The 17,415-nt window shown below is 40.5% G+C and overlaps 1 protein-coding gene and 1 long non-coding RNA gene across 2 annotated transcripts; both read left to right on the plus strand.

Moving 5' to 3' along the window:
- The first annotated feature begins 5,050 nt into the window (after positions 1-5,050).
- Positions 5,051-6,151, plus strand: LOC127533239 (uncharacterized). The gene is made up of 3 exons (XR_007941026.1): positions 5,051-5,176; positions 5,554-5,593; positions 6,048-6,151. It is a non-coding gene; the product is annotated as an uncharacterized LOC127533239 (long non-coding RNA).
- A 2,951-nt stretch (positions 6,152-9,102) lies between these two features.
- Positions 9,103-15,544, plus strand: LOC110948870 (uncharacterized). Its single transcript, XM_051945799.1, has 7 exons — positions 9,103-9,723; positions 10,741-11,075; positions 11,301-11,411; positions 11,886-12,008; positions 12,427-13,024; positions 13,318-13,670; positions 13,833-15,544. The coding sequence occupies exons 2-7, from the start codon at positions 10,743-10,745 to the stop codon at positions 15,420-15,422; spliced, it is 3,108 nt and encodes a 1,035-aa protein (XP_051801759.1). The 5' UTR covers positions 9,103-9,723; positions 10,741-10,742; the 3' UTR covers positions 15,423-15,544.
- The last annotated feature ends 1,871 nt before the right edge of the window (positions 15,545-17,415 follow it).

Below are 17,415 nucleotides of genomic sequence, written 5' to 3' on the forward strand. Positions count from 1 at the left end.
ATGTTAAAATATGTGCTGCTTTACAGTATATGAGTTTGGCCATAGTTGTTGTAACTTATCGTAACTCTAGCAAATATAAATTGTTAGTATATCACTCTTACTAATAAAATCTTAAGCTATCAACTTCAGTTCACATTTTTGTAACTATCAGAAAACTAATCCAGCCAATAAGAACAACACGGTTGGATGTGTATTGTCTCATATGGCTCTCAGATCACAGCACACCTGGATGCTAAATCTGACATCCATCCGTGACAGTAACATGCTGCAAAGTAAAAAACAAACAAACAACAAGCTGCATGTGAATGAAAGTATAAAGACACCTGAGTGTTGCAAGCATATGTGTTCACCTCATTCTGAAACTATGGGCGTTAACATGTTGCTCTAACAGCCTCTGTTGAACCTGGCAGCAAAGCTTTGTCCCATTCAGCCACCAGAGCAGCATCAAATGAAGGCAGTGATGTTGGCTGATATGACCTGATTTGTAGCTCTCACTCTCTAATTTCATCCCAGCGGTGTTGAGTTCAGTGCTCCATGCAAACCGGTTAGGTGAATCCCTGTCTGAGCACAGATGCATGTCATGTTGAAACAGAAAAGGGAATTTTGTCTAACTGCTGAAGCAAAATTGGAATCACACTATTGTCCTAATAATTAAATTCAGTTTTATTAATACAGCCAAAACATAACGCATGACATAATTTCAAGGACATTTAAACAGTGAGGACCTCACAGTGTCATAGAGACAAACCTAACTTTACCCCTTTGACATGAAGAAACCTCCAAATGAACCAGTGTCAGGTTGGGCAGCGTAGAAGGAAAAGTTGCACATTTCAGCTGATTAACTGAGATATCAGAGGAGCATAAACATAACTGGAAATGAGGACCTGAACACAAACTATGAATAACTGGCTCACCCAAAAATGACACAGGAGTATACAGTTACAGCGAAAACACCTGTGATCTCTGACACAGGTTGGACAGCATGTGATCACTGACACAAAACTGAGTACATCTGCGGTTTGCAGTTAGCGAAGTGCATAAACATGGTTTTAAAAAAGAACTGTGAGCACCACAACTTTCTCAGTTTTGGACCTATGAGCTGTCTATTTGCATGCGTGCATCATGACTGCACAGTGAACACCAGCGGAAGTGAAAGATCTGACTGTGAGGCTTCACAAAGGCAGAAAGGGATGAAGAGGGATCTGTGACCAAACTAAAAATCTGTCAAACACAGACATGTATAGAATGAGCCATAGTACCGCTAAACGGAGCCATAATGGTGATCAAGACTGTAAAGTGCTTCAGCACTTGGCAAAGGGGTTATAAATGGAAATTGGACTCTCTCTGACAACTCAGACAGTGTGAGGAACATTACATAAGGACAACTACTTGCTGTGTCAGTGCAAAAGGTGTCCTGGAGATGAGATAAGAATCTTAGTAAACGAATCTCAGTCACTTTGTTGCACCGAGTTTCCACAGTGGGGCTTGTATTTTTAGTATATTACCTTAAAATGTTAGTTTTAAGTTCTGTACAATACTCTACTGCTCTGCTTAAAAGAAATTAAATAGCGTTAGGGTGAAACTATATCTATATAATTTAGGATAGATCTGTGGAAATTAATGTCTCAACAAATTTAACTGAAAAGAAACGCACATTTGAAAGCATAAACAAAGCCTACAAACCATGCATTCACATCTCATGTCAATAAACACTTGTCACCTTGAACTGCAGATTATTGTGCATCAGCTGACGACTGACCACGTATTAAATCATGAGGCGTCTCTTCGGCTTAACGTGACTCAGCACTCACACAGGGAGGGGGTGAGTAAACGTGAGTCAGCAGCTTCAGCGCCTCTACACGGACTGCAGACACTCCATATTAGACGAGAGACAATGAGTTAGACATTTGAGAGAGAAAGAAAAGTTTGAGGTGTTTAGTAGACCCTGCTAGCTTCATGATAGCATGTTGTTCGCCATAACGTTAGCCTTTAGCCACTTTCAGACGCTGTTCGGTTTGTCCAAACTCACTGTTTTCGTTTGTTCAAGATAAAAGTCTGAGTCAGAAGTCAGAAAGCGTGGAGTGCCAGTTCCAGATGTACCCAGTGTTATTAGAAACACAAGTCCTGCTATTGTGAAGCTAATGAACTTGTTGTTTATCATCACGTTTAGCGAAGCTCAGCCGCTGTTAGTTTGTCCAAACAGTGTTTATATCGTAAATATTAAAGTCCCACTCCTGTGCACTTACTTGTTAGCTTGCTCTTCATCATAACATTAACGTCTAGCCACTTCCAGAAAAAAATCACAACATGTTTAGTTTGTCCAAACGCACAGTGTTCCCATTTTTAAAGGTTAGAGTTTAATTCAAACTTTGGAAAATCTGAAGTGGAACAGACAGTTCCAAGTGCTCAGTGATATTACAAACATTACTCTTGTGAAGCTGATTGTTAACTTGTTGTTTCCCTTAACGTTTAGCCACTTTGACACTGGAACATCGCGATATGTTCAGTTTCTCCTTACTCATCAAAGTCCGACTCAGAAGTTGGAAATCTAATATTTGGAGTGAATTAGATTATTTCAGTATTCTTATGAACATTAAATTCCTACTCCTATGCAGCTAAGTAACCCTCAAAACTAATTTTATTGTTGCTTGGTTTACTCATCTGCTAGCAAAGTCTCCTCGTTTACCAGCATGTAGTTAGCTTTAGCCACCTCTTTGCTTACAGTGGCATTATTACAGTCCTTTAAAACAATTTGGGAATTAAGGTTAATTATTAGTTCACTTATTCAGGTGTGAGTGTCACTATATTTAACAGCTGGTCTGCAGAAGGTGTGAAAAGTTCATTTAAGCCTCATTATCAGTTTGACAGAAATCTTAACAGCGCATTTTGCATTCAAATGGGACTACAACCTACTGCATATTTGTAATGAAATGAGCTTTGAGCTAAACTTCAATACCTGAATTATTTCCAAATCAGTTTTGGTCTCCTTAGTAACTGATTTTCATTATTTATTTATCTCCTTGATTTTTTTCTGATTAATCTACAGCCTAATCAGCTCTAAAATGTCAGTAAATAGTGAAAAATCCTTGTTAAAAATCCCCACGGCTTAAAGTAAAGTCTTTAAATATCCAATTTTGCCATTAAAATTGTCCAGATGTTTAGTATATGCATGACAAGAAAAATCATGTAATCCCCACATTTGAAAACTGTCAAAGAAAAAGAAACCTTACAACCTGAAATTGTAAAAAAAATCAATAGAAGTTCAATATTCAGCACTTTTAAAGGGTTGAGCTGCACCTATGATCTGTTTTGTTTGCCTTGTCTCTGGTTCAGTAATCACAGAAAACACTGCAACAAAAGAGGACTCAAATGACACAAAAACAGGAAGTTCAGACTGAAGAGGTCTTACAGTATTTATATTTAATACATTTCAAGGCTGTACAGACTGTATAATAAGCATACCATAGCAGACCTCTCATATAAATTATAAATAGATAAACTAAGCATTTGAGCATTTTGCAACAAGGCAGTCGTTTTATTTCGGATTTAGCATTCTGTGGTATTTACATATTGATTCCAACTCATGGCAGTGGCAACATGGACCACATTTTAGTTCAATGTGAATGCAGATACTGTAGATCATCCACCTTAAAATCTTTGTTATACAGTCTATGCTTAAAATGCTACACCCTAGTGGCTTAAATGAGGAACTGAACATGACCTGTTTTTTGTGACTATTGTCTGTACCAGTGGGTGCTATTTGAAGTGTAGCAGTTAACATTTGTATGTGCATATGTATTAGTTAGTGCAGAAGAGGAGTGTGCTATTGCTGTGAAACCACTGTAATGTGTTTGGCATGAGCTGACCTGCTGGCAATTGGCTTCATGTGTGTTTAATCAGGTGCTGATCATTGATTATTTGCACCTGTGTAACCACACACTGGGTGACTCACCGTGCGGGACTCAGAATCAGAAATACTTTATTGCTCCCTGAGGGGAACCTGCTTATGTTCTAACTGCTCCCATTCAAAGTCAGAAAAATTAACGGTACAAAATACAGTTAATCATAAATACCAAATATGAACTAAAAAGATAAACAAAAGTAGAAAATATGACCCAAAATGTAAACATAAGTGGAAACAATACAATCATAAATGTAAAATGTGCTTTTTCTAAGAAAATAAAGTTCTCAGTGTGCACTGAGCAAAGTCCAGTTGACAACATGGACTGAAACGTGTGCACTTTTTGCAGTTTTTTACTGTCAGTACTGCACTGTGGTGTATCAAATTGTGTTGCCCTAAAGAGGGTAAAAATGCAGATTTAATGGTAGTTTCTTCTAAATTCATGCAAAAATCATGTCACGCAATGAACAAACTGCGCCGAGCTAATGATTATTTTCATGATCTGTTAGTCTGATGAATATTTTCTCCAGGAATCAGTCAGCTGTTGGGTCTCTAAAATGTGTGAAAAATGTTTTCCAAAATTTTTAAAAATGTCTTGTTTCATCCAGGAGTCTTCAGTTCGCTGTCATGGACGAAGAAGTAAACCAGAAAATCTTTACTTTTAGGACATTTTTTTTTAACTTACAAGTATTCTCAAACTGATGAAGCGATTAATCTTAAGAGTTAATTATTAATTAATCATTGCAACTCCACTGCAGATTCATTGACTCCAGGTGCATAATTTTGATTATTTATTAATGCAAAAACAAATTTAATTGTTAATTTTAGTCAGTTTTCAGCTTTTAAACTTAAAATTTTAGATTCATTTAAATTGAATTTTGTTTTTTAAAAATGCCTTTTTTGGTCCAAAGATTTTACTATCCAGGCTTCAATCTAAGTGAATTTTTTTGTTCTATATGGCAGTCTTCCTTTGCGGCACTAAAGCAATTTTTCAGAATCAGAGTAGTTGCGGAATAATTTTCTTTCAGTTGAGTATCTCAATCTGCTATATTTACAATCTCAGCTATAGCTAAGATAATTTAACTCAATTATACTCAACATTTCCACTGATAATCACTGTTATTGTCACTGCTGTCTGTGCAGATGGATGGTGAAGCGGATACAGCGAGTGGATGCAGCCAGAGAGAAAACAAAAGGTCATACAAAGACCTTCTGATAGATGAAGAGGAAGCCGAGTCAGATGCGGAAGAACAAATCACCAAAAGGCCTCACACGGTAGGCTGCGTTTTACTTACCATCAGCACTGACATGTTCTGTTTTGGTTCCAGTTAATTTGTTTATTGTAGATATTGAAATATTAATATTTACAGACTGTTCAGTTTGATAACCATTGTTGCATATGCTGCATAGAAAACTGTGAAGGTTGTTGTAACATATTCAGTACCTTGTGGCTGCCTTTTTTGCGCTCCACTAACTTTAACAAATCTTATTTTCAGTTTCCCAGTTATCATAAATGTATTTTCAATCACTGTTACTTTATTATGATGACATTTGTTGTTTTGAGCAAATATTGGTTTATATAATGATTGCTTGTATGTCCTATATTGAGATTTCTTGCCTTAAATGCGGTAGATTCATATTTACCTTTTCAGGAACCAAATGGCTCCGCAGACAAGAAGATGAAACATACAGGTAAGAATTAAGTTTATAGGGTGATGGTAGGACTACTACGCTCCAACTAGGTTAATCATGCTGTGAGGTTTTTGTTTTACAATGCAATTAAATTTAGTAGTCGTAGGTAAACATGTCTGAAAGTGCAGAGGTAGGACATTTTAGTCGATGAAAATGATCTATTATTGTGATTATTGTTATACAGCTGTGATTACTTTGAATTCTTTTCACATTACAGCAAAAAGGGCAATATGCATAAAATCCATTTCATAGTGTGTTATAGAAATATATAGTATAGACTGTAGTGCACTTCCTGATGATATAATGAATACATAATGTGTAAAAAAAAAAAAAAAAAAACATAACTCGATGGAGATGTTAGTTTTTTGCTTTACCAGTGGAAAAAAATTAACTATTGATGTTAATTTTGGATGACTTTATTTTGTCTTATAAAACTGCTGAAATCTAAATGTAGATGACACAACAACTTACCCTGAACTTCATGGAGCAGAGTCCTCTGGTTTCATCCCTGCATATCCAGTTTGTGTGTCCCAACACATATGGACAATGAAAGGAGAAGAAGAGGTAAGATAACAGATAGGATCTATGAAAACTGTATGAAACAAATTTCACTCTGTGAATTTAGATTATTGAGTATCAGGATTAAAGCGTATACCAATAAATATTTGATTACCATCATCATTAGAGGTCAGACAGACTTTGTTTAGAGAGACTTTTGTTTTCTCAGAATGATTGATCCATACAAACCCTCAGCTGTGAACACTCCTAATTCCTCTGAGTTGATATGAACTTCCAGTGATTTCTTCCTTTCCTTCCCACCTCATGACTACTGTCAACTCTTTGACAGAATCTGCACGACAACTTGTTGCATCCAGGTTGCACAGCAGAGGGCAGCACTGCTCAGGTAATTATTAGTTTTTATCTACTGCCAAATTCATTCCTGATTTTCTTTCTGTCATCACTATTTGTACCTTTCTATTTGTCCCAGAGAACATCAAGTCCCATGTTTGGTTCTGTGTGTGGTGTGATCAGTTCAGCCTGGAACACATTCAGCTCCACATCCAGGAGTCTTCACCACTCTGACCAGGATCCTGTCAGTGCTGCAGCTCACCTGCACCTCCTGGGCGAGTCTTTGTCCCTGATTGGACTCCGTCTTCAAGAGACGAATGTGAGCATAAATAAAAACACAGAGCTGGACATCTGTTTAGAGGAAAATGTCCATTTTTGAGCCAGGTGTATTCCCATTAAGGAGGCTGTTGTGACTCTGCAGGGCATCCTGACTTTGCACTTTGTTGCACAAATTCTGTGAAATGACACTTTGTAATGTATATCGGGGCAAAAAGTGCAAACTCCCTAGCCTAGCCGCGCTAGACCCATGTTCTGAAGGCACAAGGGTCTAGGCACGCTCGACAGGGAGGGAGGCGGGCTAAAAGGTTGTCTTTCAAATCCCTCTGCAGCAATTGGGTAGGTATACAACCAATCAGCGCAACGAATAGGCTGACGTAGTTCCTAGAGCGCCGGCGGATTGTGGCTAAGTCCCATTAGCTTCCCAACCAGCGGAGCCAACTGGTATATTAAGGATTTGCCATATCCCGTCGGCATAAGTCCAAATACGTCTTTCTTCTCAATGAAACACTTAAGTGCCGTCCTTTGTTTACCTTTCAAGTTGAATTTTAGCTTCAAATCTTTAAGGGCTGTGGCCAAAGTCGAGTAGAAAGATAACTGTTTATTGTGCACTGGTTGTTTCTGTCAGAATCGTCACGCCTCTGTCGTCACTTCGTTACGCCCGCCTTCTGACTCTACACTTCATGGTGATTGGTCCGGCCAGTTTTAGGAGAATCCAGCCTCGAGCCTTATGGAGGGTAACTAGACCCACCCTGGCAGAGAATTAAATTCGTTGCCGTGGGTTGTCTAGCGCGGCTAGGCTACAAACTCCCTGCAGTTTTCAAAAAAACTGGATTTGTGCATGAATCACTCTGAAGCTTGTTTTTGTGCTTGACCAAACGTTCAAAACAGGAATGAATTTGTGACTGCTCCGTATTGCTTTATAAAAGCTATTACATGTTCGTCTTTTTGCTCTGTGTTGCTTTCCATTTGATCATGAACTTGCCTTCTGACACTGTTGCAGAGCAAATGTCAGTGTGCTTGTGGGAAAAAAAATGCAAAAAGTGTGAATGAGTGAATGCAGAAGCTCACTGCACCCCATAGCCAGGATTAAACAAACTAATTTAACACCAGAGAGCCAAGTGGATCATTGAGTACAAAGATACAGTGTGAGCAAGATAGGGTTGAAATAATGTAAGTATTGTATAGTACCAAAATGCACTAAAACATTAGTTTACTTATGACTCCTGAAATATACCTGCTGTCTTAATTTGACAACAGACAGGCTGTAGGATCAGGAAGAGTGTGGCTCAGCTGGCCTCTGGAGAGTTGGCCCCATATTTGCTGCATTAAGGGTCATTCAGGTCTCCGTGTCTCTACAGAAAATGGTGTGTATGTCAAGTGGCTTCTCTCTCCTCTTGGACTCGCTGCTGTGTGCTCTGGCTCCACTAATCTGCCTCACCACACAGATACCCGAGCTGAAGAGCTGCACACGACACACACTGGTGAGCGATGCAGCAACTCAATAGTGCAGACACACCACATACTTCACACGCTGTTCAGTGCGCATTCATTCACACGAGCGAAACAACTAGTGCTGGTGTGTGATTTGTTGAGAGGAATCATATGTGTTCATTCTAATTATTAAGGGCTCTACTCTGGAAAACATTGCTTATGTGATGCCTGGACTGTGACTGAAGACAGAAGACCCCACTGGCTGTATATGGCAATGATATGACAAAAAAAAAAAAAAAAAACAGTTTAAACATGGGAAGTATAATCAGATTTATTTTGTTGTAAGGCATTATTTGTACTTTGCACTATTTATTTTTGTAAATATATTTTTTGTTTAATAGGTTGCTTTTTGATTCACATTAGTTATTTAATTAAACTATATTTTTGAACATTCAGTAACCATTTTTGTGAATTTGAACAGAAAGTCAGACATCATGTGTCAATGGAAAACCTCAGCAGTGTTTGGTTTGTTCACGGTGGGGCTTAGCCATCGAAAGGTTTTGGTGCAGACAGCTCATTAATACAACCCTTATATTTATGCTTTGATATAGTGTTTGCACATTATATAACATTACATGTTTACTTAAGACTGATTCAAAAGTTCTGGAAAAAATCAAAGGAGCTTAGACAACAAATATTTGTTGTGGCACAGAAGCCACTCATTTCATGCATGATTTAACATGTTAAAGATGTCCACGTAGTTTGTGACTGAACTTATTCCATGTGCTTTCACAGCAAAATGGCAATTTGTTTCCATTGAGGTAATTATAAGCTGGGAGAATAATTTCAACTACATTTGACCTCATTTCTGCATTTTAGATTTTATTTATGAAGTGTTGTTTTAGGACATTTATTTATCTGGAATTGCTTCAATAATCAATGCATTTACTAGCTGTGATTGTATAAAAGGATCTGAAGAACTGATGGATGATGCTTCAAGGTTTTTATATAGTTTGTCAAAAAAGTGCAAAGTACTATGACAAGAATTCCTATCCGAAGGAGTCACGAGTAAAGTGACGTTCATCTTTGATTTATTCTGTCTTGTAAAGTTGTCATGTTGGTCTGTTTAAAAACCTTCACACCTGACTCTGCATGACAACAAAATATTTCAGCACAGTTAAACGGCTACAATCCTTAGCAACGATAAAGTCTGAAGGACAGCTTCTTTGACAGACATCAATGAGTTCTGACACTTCATGGGTGTGTCAGATAAAACTAAGTCAGAATGATTCACATGCATCCTGATTATACCTCCTCCGCCCCATCGTGGAATGCTAAGCAACCCACAGACAACAAAAAAAACCTGTTGTGAACAAAAAATACAGTGTGTGTGTGCGTGTATTTAAAGCTGGGCGTGGTAACTTGGCCACCTCCCTCACACCGCCAACCTCACCTGAGCCGGCAGCTTCGTAGCAGTCGACTGGGAACCGACATGCACTGACATTGTCTGGATCAGAGACACAATTCAGAGACATTACATGAATGCAGCTTCAAAGACCTCAAACATTTAAGTAAGTACTTTTTCTTACTGTTTCAATAATGCCTCTGTTTACAAGACTCTACGTAGATGCAGTATCTTATTATCACAGTAATATTTGTAGCAGCTAATTGTTAATTTAAGGTGATCATGCTAAGTTTCTTGGCCATATTACTGTTGATGTTTTAAGGATTCAGCTGGTGTTATGTAGTGTGGTGTCTGGAGAAATGGTTTCAGTGTTGTGGCAGTTTTGAGTAAACACAAACTGTTCGGTCATAGTTTATGTCTAAGGTTTTTTTCATCAGCTTGCGTGCTTATCATCTTCAGATGCTGAACTGGTATGTGAAACTGTACTTCCAATGCCGTATGTTCAGACTTTATTTTTGTGTACTTTTGTAGGTGGATGTTTAGCAACTGTTTGCATATCAGTAAATATAACAGAAGAGGCAGAATGTAGTTAGACAGGACTGGCAAGGTGTGGCGTATCAAGTACACTGAGGAAAAAAGAGATGTGGTTAAAAACCGAGGAAAGGTTCCAGTGACCTAAAAACTTGAACAAGTGAAAGCACAACCATTATCAGTTACCAAAGTTGTTGCTAATTCATGCACAGTGGGAAAGATTGACCACGGAGCAAAGTATTCCCTGTCCAGCAGTAAAAGAACACTAATGCAATTGGAACAAAGAGGAAAAGTCATCACAAATTCTGTGTGACGTTTTACAAGTTGCCTTTATAGTAGATGTTGTTGGAATTATTTCATTATTATGTAATTAGAGAATTTAATAATGCTTAAAATAATTAATTAAATAAAAACTTAAATCTACCAAGTAAAGGTTTGTCCAAGTAGTAAAGTGATCTGCTTTTCCAGTTTCATTGGTTCATTGGTTTAAGTCGTATTTGTGGCTAAAACCACATGTATAAGAATGCCACCTCAGTTTTGATTCGTTTGTGTAGTTCCCTACCAAATAGCACCAGTAATATTTTAATATTTGAGCCTGAGTCATACTAATTAAACACATCTGACCCCATCCTCTTCTCCTCTCTCATGCCAGCTATGAGTGAACACTACGGAGAGAGCTACTATGGGTCCTCACCCCCAGACCTGAGGTTGATTCTTTTGGGGAACATCGGATGTGGAAAGACGTCCTCAGCAGACACTATCCTGGGCCAGCTGTCCGCCGTCAGCCCCAGTGCTGCTAGGAGCTGCCAGCTGCGACAGGGCTTCTCTGAGGGCAAGAATGTGACCCTGGTGGAGGCACCAAGATGGTACTGGAACGGTGGCAAGATGGAGGACAACGTCAAGAAGGAGACAGAGCGGGCAGTGACTCTCATAGCTCCAGGTCCACACGCTATTCTACTGCTAGTACCTGTTAGCCAGTTCACAGAGGTTAGTCTACGTCCCCCCCCAGCTGTGCTTTGTTTTAACTTGTGCAATCCATTGACAGTTTTCTAATGTTGAAAAGCTTTGATCAAACAAATTGCAATGAAGAAAATGAAGCTAGTATACAATATGAAGATTTTTTTTAACACATTTGCATATCAAACATAGCTTCACAGAGAATTTATCAGTTCAATTCCTAGTATCCTTTTCCTTCTCCCCTTTCGTTTCCAGATGGAGGGACGTGTCCCTGCAGTGTTGGCGGAGGTGTTTGGTGAAGAGGTACTGGATCACACTCTGGTCTTGCTGACCTGCGGGGACTACCTGATGGGAAGAACAGTGGAGGTATTACAGATGAACATCTACCCCCTGTGTCAAGTCATCTCGTAGTATGTAAGCTAAGATAAACTTTCTTAATCCCTCACTGGGGAGTTTACATGTTACAGCAGTTAGTTACAAATAAGGACGAAGGAAACGACAAGAAATACAAATGTATAATAGGACATATATGATATATATATATATATATATATATATATATATAAGGACTATGTACATCGGTCATATGTACACGTGACATAATGAATATACATATGGATATGTGCTGGTATGACACAATGAATTTGGTGTTTACTTTGGAAAACTAAAGTTTTTGTGCATGATTGCCTCTCCTACTTTCCACCTCTATTGGATGTTGTTGTAGTATTTCCTCCCCTTTCACTGAATCGAATTTGGACAAGTTGGGTAAAGTTATAAAACCAGGAGCCTGGCAGACTGCTGCATGTCTAAATTCGCTCAAGCCACTTTGTTTTCCCACAGGAATACCTGCAAAAAGAACACCCTGGCCTGAGGCAGATGATCGAGTGTTGTGGGGGAAGGTACCACGTCATCAATAATCGTCAGCGGCAGGATAGGGAGCAGGTCCAGGAACTGCTTAGCAAGGTAACAATGCAGATTTCTCTCACACTTTTTGGCATGCTTGTCGATAGATCCTACAGTTGAGTCAGTTTTGATTTATACTTTATGATTTTAGTTTCAGACTTAACATTTTCTAAATGAAAAATGAAGTTTTGTTCATTTTACTTGCGTTGGAGCTGTTTGTGTCCTCTGCGATGGCTGCTGAGCATTCATGCTATTTTTCCCAGCACCACCCTATTTCACAATCATAACCTCACACCCAGCTGCGGTCAGGACTGGTTTACGTATTAATGAGCACCTGAATTGCACTATCACTTTGACTGACGTCAAAGAATTCATCTCACAAATTGGGTTAATTTCAGAAAAAGCACCCACAGTCACATTTCCAATTGCATTGTCAAATTTTTGCTGGTAAAATCATTGTTGTTTGTCTGTGTAACAGGTAGACAACATGGTGCAGAAAAATGGGGTGTACTACATGAAAACAACCCAGGAGAGAGACCTGGAAAAACGGGTGAAAGACCGAAAAAGAGAACTTATGGAAAGTTACCAAGCTCAAAAAGAAGAAAAGAGAAAGACTTTCTTATCTACAAGCATCCCAAACACAGAAATGCTCGATAGAGAAGAGGAGCACATCAGCTACTTGGAGAGCAAGAGAAGAAGAGAAGAAATGGAGAGGAGAAGAGAAGAAAGAGAAGAAATGGAGAGAAGAAGACAAGAAAGAGAAGAAATGGAGAGAAGAGAAGAAATGGAGAGAAGAAGACAAGAAAGAGAAGAAATGGAGAGAAGAGAAGAAAGAGAAGAAATGGAGAGAAGAAGACAAGAAATGGAGAGGAGAAGAGAAGAAAGAGAAGAAATGGAGAGGAGAAGAGAAGAAATTCAGAGGAGAAGAGAAGAAAGAGAAGAAATGGAGAAGAGAGTGAATGTGAGCCAGGTCTCTAATGGGCTTCATTCAACTCCAGCACCAGAGCAGCAGTTGTACTCGGGGTCGCAGGATGTCAGGCAGGCAAACAGGACGCCCAGTTTCAGACTGAATGCAGGTAAATGCCAATGTATAACTAGGTCCTTCATCCCTTTTTGTACCCAGATTTGTTTTGCATTAGAGTTAAAAAAAAAAAAAAAAAGATGAGATCTTACTTATTGTTTTCTCTGTAGAGGGAGCTATACTCTCACAAATTCATGAGGTTAAATCGACTCCGAAAAAGATCTCTACTTGTAAGTCACAGGACTTCACTGTCTCGTATGATGTCAGTATCAACAATTTACTCTGATGATATAAGGTATTTTAAAGTATTTAAATGTTCTATACATTAACTCTTGATGGTTTTTCTAGTTCATCACAGAATCAACAGCTTTGAAGAGCGATCACCTGAGACATCTCCTACTTCTCCTCATTCATCAGTCTTCTCCTCCTCCTCCTCCGCCACCCCTTCATCTCCAACCTTTACTGCCTCTCCTTCTGTGTTCTCCTCACCCACCTCATCCCCGTCGTACTCCTCATCTTACTCCTCCTCCTCCTCCTCTTTTCCGGAGCTTCGTCTGGTGTTGCTTGGGCGATCTGGATCGGGGAAGAGTGCAGCTGGCAACACCATACTAGGGCAGAAGGACTTTGAGTCATGTCCAGACAGCCTCACAGCGATCACTCAGGAGTGCGAGAAAAAGAAGGCGCTGGTTGAAGGAAGAAGGGTAAGTGTTTGAAAAGTTATTAGGACATTACACGCATTTTCTTTCACTCATTCCTGTACATTCCATTACCAGGACTTGTTCATGCCTTCTTTTTGTTTTCTGTCATAAAACAATACAACCTGCCAGACTTGATTGACTATGTGTCTCCTCTTTCACCTGCAGGTGGCAGTAGTGGATACCCCGGACTGGTTCAATTCAGAATGCACTCCAGACGAGGTGCGAGCTCAGATCTCCTCCTGCGTTGCTTTGTCCAGTCCCGGCCCACACGCCTTCCTCATGTGTGTCCCTGTAGACCAGCCTGCAAAGACCGAGCTGCAGGCACTCAGAGCCCTGGAGACAGTTTTTGGCCCCGAAGCAGTCCAGAAATATACTATGCTCCTCTTTACTTATGCAGACCGACTGAAGGAAAGCGGGAAGGCGGGAAACGACGATGTGGAGACGTACATTGCCAGTCAGCGGGGGGATTTGTTAAAGCTTGTGGAGAAATGTGGGGACAGGTTTCATGTGATGGAGACTGGAGGCGGCGTGAGGGAGAGGAGGAATGTGGCCGAGCTGCTAGAGAAGGTGGAGCGGACAGTAAAGGAAGCTGGAGGACAGAGTTATTCTTCTCCTGCTTTTCAGGAGGCAGAGAACAGAGTGAGGCAGAAACAGGTAGAGCTAGCAAGGGAGAGAAGAGGCATAAAGGTGGAGCAAGAGAGGGCAGATGTTGGACAGCTCAGCTCTGAAAGGCGGGTGCTCTATTCCCATATGCAGCCTGTGGCCAACGCAGAAGAGGAAGTGAGAGAGGACGAGATTGAGAAAACAAGGGATGAGGCAGAGATGAGTGTAAAAACCATGAATATCGAGAGCCTTCCTCCTATTACACTTTCCAGCATGTCCCCTTCACTTCTTCAGTCCGTAATGGAGAAAATGGGGTCTAGTGCGAAGATGTTACCCAAGCTGTTGGCAGATGGCTCAGTGTGGGTTGGAGAGGGAGCGAAGAAGATGAAGAATAGTCCAGTGTGGGGACAAGTGGGCAGTGGTGCTCAAAATGTGCAGAAGATGGTGGTTGATAGTTCTGTGTGGGGGAAGGTGGGAGCCACTGCAGGACAAGTCTCAAAAGCAGTCGGAGATAGAGTCCCGAAGGTAGTGGTGGACGGTTCTGCCTGGGTAGGATCTGGTGTAAAAGCAGCGGCAGCGAGTCCAATGTGGGAAAAGGTTGGCTCAGGGGCCAAATCTGGGGCCAAGCTAGTGGCAGACGGTTCCAAGCGTGCTGGAGTGGGGATTGGAGCCGGGGCAAAGAATTTGGCGCGGAGTCCTATGTGGGGAAAAGTGGGTTCTGGGGCCAAAACCGGAGCTAAACTGATGGCACAAAATTCAGTGAAAGTTGGAGCTGGAATTGGTGCTGGTGCAAAGAAGGTGGCACAGAGTCCGGTGTGGGGAAAAGTGGGCTCTGGGGCAAAAGCCGGGGTCACAATGGTCGCTGAGAGTTCAGTGTGGGAGAAAATTGGGACGACTGCTAAACAGGTGCCCAAGGTGGTGATCGGGGGTGCACTGCTGGGTCTGGTGCTTGGTGTGTTTTTGGGTGGAGTGATTGGCGGAGCTGTCGGGGCAGCGGCCGGATCTGCAGTAACTGAGGTGGGCAGACGAAAATTCGGCAACAAAGACACGACAGAAAAGACAAGTGAAGCTGCAAGGAGTGTTGAGAGAGCATTGAACAACAGTGTTGATGCAGCGGTAAAACAGGGTGAGAAAGTTTTGAAAACTGAATGAGGGACTGAACAGAGCTTGTATTTAAAAAAGCATAACAAATGTAAAAACACATTTCTTGTGAATTCCTGCTGTCTGAATATGCCATTTAAAAACGATGGCAAACACTTCCAAATCTCGGTGGTCACACTCTGTTTTCTTTTTGAATAATTTGTTTCCTCCCACGGTTTGCATGTTTCTTTGAACAGTTAATAAACATGAATGAGTGTGGCTTTTTTGAAATGATTACTATCACCCACACAAAATATGTTGATATTGGGTTTGGACTAGCAATATTTACAAAAATACATTTCCACATTTTAACCAAATAAACTAAAATTTGCTAAGCTGAGCAAATTTCACATATTTAAATGCCTTGTGCTATTTGCATTTGCATGTCAAATTCTGTACAAAAAGAATATATTGCGATTGTTTTTTTTAACTAATGATTTATTATTAATTCTCTTCGTCACTTAACATAAGGTGTTGTATATATGCAGTTCATCGATCATTTAACTTTTTCTCCTAATACTGTAATCTCTAAAGCCTTATTAAATCATATTCATTACAAAATCACTGCATCTTGGTGTGTTGAGTGTTGTAGCAATTTAACAAGTGCTTGTACAAGTAAAGCATTTTGACATAATGATGATTTTATTATCTTTTTCACTTTTATACTTTTTTCTTTTGCTGTGTCCTCATGGTCAACAAGCTATCGCTGCTTTCGGACGCAGACCTTTGAGCATTAGTCTGTATTTGGCAGCTGAAATACAGTAGAGCTGCTGGTATTTCTCTGTGTAAGTGGGTGTGACTCTGGTGGCAAGAGGAGCTCGGCAGAGGGTTGGAGGAGGTGGGGTGGAGGCAGCAGTATTATCTAAGAGTGCCAGGCTGGCCAGCATCACCCTGCTTGGCCTCTAGTATCAGGAGGAAAGAAGGTTAACACCCCTGTTGCGTTAAATCACCGTTAAAGGGTTTCATTTTCATAAATATGTTGCACATCGGTGTAATATTTGTGATAAGATAAACCAAATTGTGAGTTTAGGTGACTAAATGGGAAGCTGAAGGAAAAGCAGGGGTAACTCATTTTGTTCAAGGCCTCAGTTGCGTTAAAAGTCAGAATAAGCTCCAACAGTAAACAAGCCTTTGCAAGAGCACAAAACTAAAGCTCACTCACCTAAGTGGAGTACAGCACTTTTCAGTTTTACGAATTACATTTGTTGCACAAGGAAGCTGTCTGCTGGAAAAATAATTCTTGACCTGCAGATTACACATTACTAGTGTGTTTTCTGTGTGCTATCCTGTTCTCTCTTCCCTTTTCTCTCAGATAACTGCCCTCCCTGAACCTGGTTCTGTTGGATGTTTCTTCCTACTAAAGGTTGTTTTTACCTTCCATTGTCACCAAACAGCCTGCGTAGAAGGAAATGTTCAGATTTGTTGGGTTTCTTTCTATAACTTTGCAAGTTCATTCTGAATTTAGATGTTAATTAGCACTATAACTGAATTGAGCTGAAATATTGTAAAATAACAAATCAATTGTGTTCTCTAAAAAAAAAAAACACAACACCACATTACTCCTACAACACGTGTGACCCCCTGCCTCGGTGTCTAATCCCCTCTGTGGTTTCAGAGTGGAGCAGTGAGGGAGCAGACCAGCTTGGCACGGCACAGGCGGCCATAGCAGTGTTGTGAAAGCAGCTCTTCCTGTTGTGCGATCCCGAAACCGGGTGTGTAGAGGTTCCCAGAGCATCCTGGTGGCTGTTTACTCTTTCCCCCCCCTCTCTACCTTCTTCCTCACAGCGGTTGCTACCCCCAACACCCATCAAACACGCATACATGCACCACCACCACCCGTCCTCCAGGAAACTCGTTGGCCATCAATGAGACAGCACTAACTGTAGGCGCTTCCTGGCCACTTGATAGAGCCGAGCATGCACGCAGAGCGACACCAGCACCACTGCAACAGCTGCTACTTATCCCCACCCCACAATCTTTTCACTTTCCTCCACCGTGCTAAATC

Source organism: Acanthochromis polyacanthus, chromosome 3 (assembly GCF_021347895.1).
Source record: "Acanthochromis polyacanthus isolate Apoly-LR-REF ecotype Palm Island chromosome 3, KAUST_Apoly_ChrSc, whole genome shotgun sequence".
Taxonomy (NCBI): domain Eukaryota; kingdom Metazoa; phylum Chordata; class Actinopteri; family Pomacentridae; genus Acanthochromis; species Acanthochromis polyacanthus.